This window comes from Octopus bimaculoides, chromosome 5, assembly GCF_001194135.2.
Source record: "Octopus bimaculoides isolate UCB-OBI-ISO-001 chromosome 5, ASM119413v2, whole genome shotgun sequence".
NCBI classification, from domain to species: domain Eukaryota; kingdom Metazoa; phylum Mollusca; class Cephalopoda; order Octopoda; family Octopodidae; genus Octopus; species Octopus bimaculoides.
Genome location: NC_068985.1, coordinates 103,280,421 through 103,285,857, shown reverse-complemented (window position 1 = coordinate 103,285,857; position 5,437 = coordinate 103,280,421). Strand labels below are relative to the sequence as shown.

The 5,437-nt window shown below is 31.8% G+C and overlaps 1 protein-coding gene across 6 annotated transcripts in view; it reads right to left on the bottom strand.

The window, feature by feature from the left end:
• LOC106876426 (uncharacterized) overlaps window positions 1-5,437 on the bottom strand; it is a 1,308,965-nt gene that overhangs the window by 143,212 nt on the left and 1,160,316 nt on the right. For all 6 annotated transcript variants that reach the window (XM_052967877.1, XM_052967880.1, XM_052967881.1 and 3 more), the window contains one exon: window positions 730-845. In XM_052967877.1, coding sequence (XP_052823837.1) covers window positions 730-845 — 116 coding nt within the window. The remainder of the gene's footprint in view (window positions 1-729; window positions 846-5,437) is intronic.

Sequence of the window (5,437 nt, the reverse complement as noted above, 5' to 3'; positions counted from 1 at the left end):
TAATGGGAGCCCGACTTCTTCAGGCTTTTGGAATGTTGAAAGAAGTTGGTTTGAAGGAGTCAGGCCCCTGTTAGAGGCCTGCAAAACTTGAAGTAGCATTGAACTGAATCAAACTGTTTTAAATAATATATATATATATATATATATATATATTGCGTACACGAGTAAATGCTTTCAGGAATATTTGATGATCCATTAACTTGGCTGATGAGATGAGTATATGTTGCCTTTGCACTACATTGATTTAAAACATTTTCTGACACCTCTACTAGTGAGAAGCAGCATTATGATTACCAAGAAATATCTAGATAGCAATAATGCTGCTTCTCCCTACAAGAAATGTTTGGTAACAATAGATGCTATTCTGTCATTGACTCATCAAGAGAACTTGCAAAACAAGGGATAACTATGGCTATCTTACCTGAGCTTTTAAGTATTACATTTTATGCATAGTTGCAGACAATTTTTTCTGTGTTCAGCCTCAGGCAAGTGTCTGTGTTTGCATTTATATATATATATATATGCACGTACAAGTAAATGTGTATATCAGTCTTTTACTTTCACCCCTCCCTCATCTTTACTACAAAAGGGGTAAGTAATAGCTGGAAATGTTATCTGTAATATGTAATTTTTATTGGAATGTAATGTACAGTATTTATAAAATATTACAATTAGGAAACATGATTTTCTTTAAGGCAAAGGTTTCATATAGTTATAAGATATACAAACCTTCCGCCATGTGATTTCTGGTTTTGGTGTTCCTTCAGCATCACATGGTATAGTTATTGAGTTGCCTGCCACCGACTGGTATATCGGCTTTGGACGGATTGTGAAGTATGGTGGATCTAGAAGGGTAGAATTCAATGGAAATAAAAGCAGGTATATGTTAATCGGAACAGGTTAATAGGAAGAAGAAAAAAAAAAGGGAGGAAAAAAAACGGCCATCACCATTCCAGCAAAGCACATTCTTGTGTGTGTTTACCTGCCTGTTTATTCATGTTATTATGCACAATGTGTAACCTTTTGATTTGATTTTCTTTTTAAAGAATTGTTACAATAAAAATCCTTTATATAGAATCATGCAGCAGCTTTGATAAATTTAAAGAGGTGATAGTGACCTAGAAGGGAAAAAGAAAAACAATGGAAGGAATGAAATAAGAGAGGAAAATTGAAATGAGGGTAATGGAGAGAATTCTGAAATTCTGGAGAAAGAAAAATTATGCAAAACCATCTGAAAATCTTTGATGAGATATATATTTGTTTAACGAAGTAGCTACAGTAGGAAGAAAGGGTGGAAACTTAGATTGGAAATGAAACTTGGTTCCTATGAATATGTATCAAATATGTCTTAATAAGTCGGTATATATATACATGCAAATGTTCTTCTGTGAGAGAAATACTTAGACCATGTATATATATATATAGATATGGCAGATCCATGTACATCACCTAAGTACACAGAAAATTGTGTTAATATTTTTAAGACACTTTCTCGTTATCTTTAGGTGACTATTAACAGTGTATACATGAATTTTTACATTACTCACATTTATGCGATGTTTCATTTGTATGTGTTTATATGTACATAAATATATACAAATATATATATATATATATGATTTATCACATGTTTATAGTGATTTGTTGAATACAGCAGAATGCATTTGCTTATTTAAAAAAAAAAAACTTTTGTAGCTAGGTACTGCATGGTTGTAGCCATTTAAAGACTTTTCACATTAATAAATCTGCCCACAGATTGTTGGAGCAAATTTTATTAGCAATGTATCATTCCCAATATCAACTACTTGAAAAGTACTCTTCCTTATCTAGGAAGGCATCTTGGCTGTCACAGATATTAAAAGAATTTTATATTTAACATCCATGCTAGAACACAGAGACTTGCCTCCAAAACATGCAGGAACAGGAACACTTACACAAACACGCACACATACATGTGTGTGTATGTGTGTGTGTGCGTGCATGTGTGTGTGTGTTAAAATGATGACATGTTAAAGCTAACTTAATAACAACTAGACATTTACTGTTGGTGTGCATCTATACTGATAGTAGTGTTAAATCAATTGCACAGATCAAGCAGACTGTGACCCCAAGTTTTGCCTGTCTGCTTGTTCAGCCACTGAGGGAGGAAATCTTCATCAAAAAGAAGTGAGGGGATAATGAGTTATATTATTTGGTAAGAATTTCAAATGAGCTAAGTCAATGAAGTGTTTAAAGGGCAAGAAGCAGATTAAGCAGATCAGTCAGTGTTGGTTAAAGACAAGGTTAGGTTGGATTAGAGGATGGACATTAAAGAAATAAAAGGGCTGAGGTTTATTGGATAGATTTTGCTACAATATCAACACTGAAAAAATAGTTTAGGTGGTTCTGGGTATTCTGTACATGGGCTGACTTTTGCAATGTTTTTAATATAAAAAAGGGTCATATGGAGTTTATGGGAAGAAAAATATTTAATTTTCAAATGTGTGTGTGTGTGTGTGTGTGTATATGTGTAAACCAGTTTTTAATATCAATGTGCCTATATATAGCTACAGAAAGGAAAAAAACCTACTACAAGGATAATAAGGCATGGTTAGGTGCAGACATGTTATGTGGTTAACAAGACTGAGTCTCAACCATGTAGCTTCAGGTTCAGTTCCACTACGAAAAAAAAAAACATTCATAAAAAGAACAAGTCTACTTATTTGAGAAAAATACAAGACATAAACCTAGAAAAAACAATTACAGACTGAAAAAAATAAATTTCCATCTAGTAACATTTTTATCCAGTCATTTGAAAAGGATCTCAACATAATAAAAAAAAATCTAAAATTTAAAAAAAAAGAAAATTAGAGAATAACTTCCAAAACGACTATATAGCATTTTAATAGAAAAAAGAACTACAGTCTCTTTGCTATATTATATAAAACTCAGAATATCTATTACTTAATAGAGAATCCTACTTCCTCCAAACATATGACAATAGACTGAATGAAATTAAAACCTCTACCAGAAAGGAAGCTACTAAACTCAATATCGAAGAAAGATCCAATAAACTAACCCAGCAAGAAGCACACTTAAGTTGAAAAGGTCACATACATAAGTTCATGCATCATCCAACTACTGGATAGATAGACACTGGGAAAACTGACTCTGGAACCATAAGTAATCTATTATAGATTCTTTTATTTATAAAACTAAATAACAATCATCACTAGCACTGGAACAATTCCTTTGCCTAATGCACTGCTTTCAAAAATGTACTCAACAAATCAGAAAGACACTTTTTCAGTTTTATATATTTAACTATAACTCTTTCATCAAGAAAATACTTCCACACAAAACTATGCTAAAACAATAATACCACAGAAACAAATAGACATTGACACCATTTTCCAGCAAGAAAATCAATATAATTTTTTCAAAACACCCCTTGGGAATCATCACCTGCTGGATTCTGAACCATTTGTTGTTGGCATGGGACAGAGTTAGTGATTTGGTTAGCTTGTACATTTTATAATTAAATAAAAAATTCCTACATATTTCAAGGGGACTCTATAGAGACGATAACACATAAAAACTTTAATAAACAGAGGAAGTTCAATTCCAAAAGAAGTTAAATTCTTTGACTTATTTAGAATTAGTCTTCAAAATTACTGTAGAAAATCAACCTCAAAACAATTTTCTGCATATAAATTTAAGCCCTCAACAACTCTTCAAACCACTTATATCAAAGACCTACCAAAAAGATTCAATATATCAACAAATTTTCTAATCACATGAAGAAAATCATAAATAACCTCATCCATAGCATAACTTTCAAATCATTTGAATGTGTAGTGGCTAAATCGCTAGCCACTACACAGTCTTTATTTTCTCTCCTTGTTTCTTTCTGTAGAAGAGCGTAGGCTTGAAATGTTAAAGACTTTTTCATTTCCTGAGCGTTAAACTAATACATCTGGTTGTTGTCTACACCGCCTGTCTTAGTCTTTTGTTTTTTTGTGAATTCTCCCACTATATATAGATATAAAAACGAGTAAGCAAAGTTCCTTACATTTTCCCAATATATACAGTGTGTGTGTGTGCATGCGCACATACATGTGTGTGCATGTGCAAGTAAAGAGGAGTGTAATATCAAAAATATCAATTTCATATTCTTAGAGTCATACAATCTATTATCTAGCATGTGATCTTTGGTGTTTGATATCTATTTGCTTACTCTCCTGTCCTGATCTGTCATCACGTGTACCATAACCCATTCAATATTAGATGGGATTCAATAATGTAAATTAGTCTTTTTAAAAATCAATTAGCAGTACGCGGCAAGTAGATGTGAATAGACTACAAAAGCTCAAGGTTTAATTTAAGGGAAAACACATGGTCCACATTGGATTTTCATATAAGATTAAAATTTCTGCAATCACAATTTATGGCTAAGGGATATTAAACATTTTGACCTTAGATTAGGATTCTACGTTTGAGTATGTCAATGAGCGTGTGTGAATGTGAGTGTAAGTGTATGTATACATACACATGTGTATTTTACTTTTACTTAAAATACATGTGTACATATGTGTACACATAAACATATATATGTATATTTATATATACACACACACAATAATGTCCCAATGCCAGTAGGGGAAGGTGGACATTAAACGATGATGATGAAGATGATATATATATATATATATATATATATATACACACAAATATATGTGTATCAAAACAGGAGATTGGAAAAAATTTGGGCATTACTATTTATTCAGCATATGGCAAATAAATAATACCAAAATATTTTTTCCAATCTCCTGTTTTGATATGTAATTATTCCAGCATTTTTCAACTCTTATGCATGTCTCACACACTTATAACATCTAAATACAATTTTGGAGAACTGAGATATACAGATGTGCTTCATAAACACTATAACCCTATCTATATACATACATACATATATATGTACATATGTACGTTTGTGCTTATATATACACGCAAAAAAAAAAAAATAGAATAGAGATTGCGGGTACTAAAAAAAAGAAAAAGGGGAAGAGAGACATAGAAGAGAGAAAGAAAAGGAGAGAAAAGGACCTGAAAAAATGGGAGAAGCAAAAAAGGAAGAGAGGTGAAAGCAGAAGGAAAAAGATTATTCATCAAAACAGAAAAACAAAATGAGTAAAATCAAAAGAAAGTATAATGCAGAGGTTATTTAATGCAGATATTAACCAGTTTCAAATATACACTACAGAATGCCTGAAAAAAAAAAAAAATACAGGTTGTGCTGCAGAGAGATATTGGAGAAAAAGCACAAGGGAAACAGGACCTACACTTTTAAATTTAAACAAAATTTGTTTATATGCAACATTTCACACATAGATTATACCAACACAGCATTTTCACACACACCAAAGCAAAATTCCATGATACAAATTTCACATAT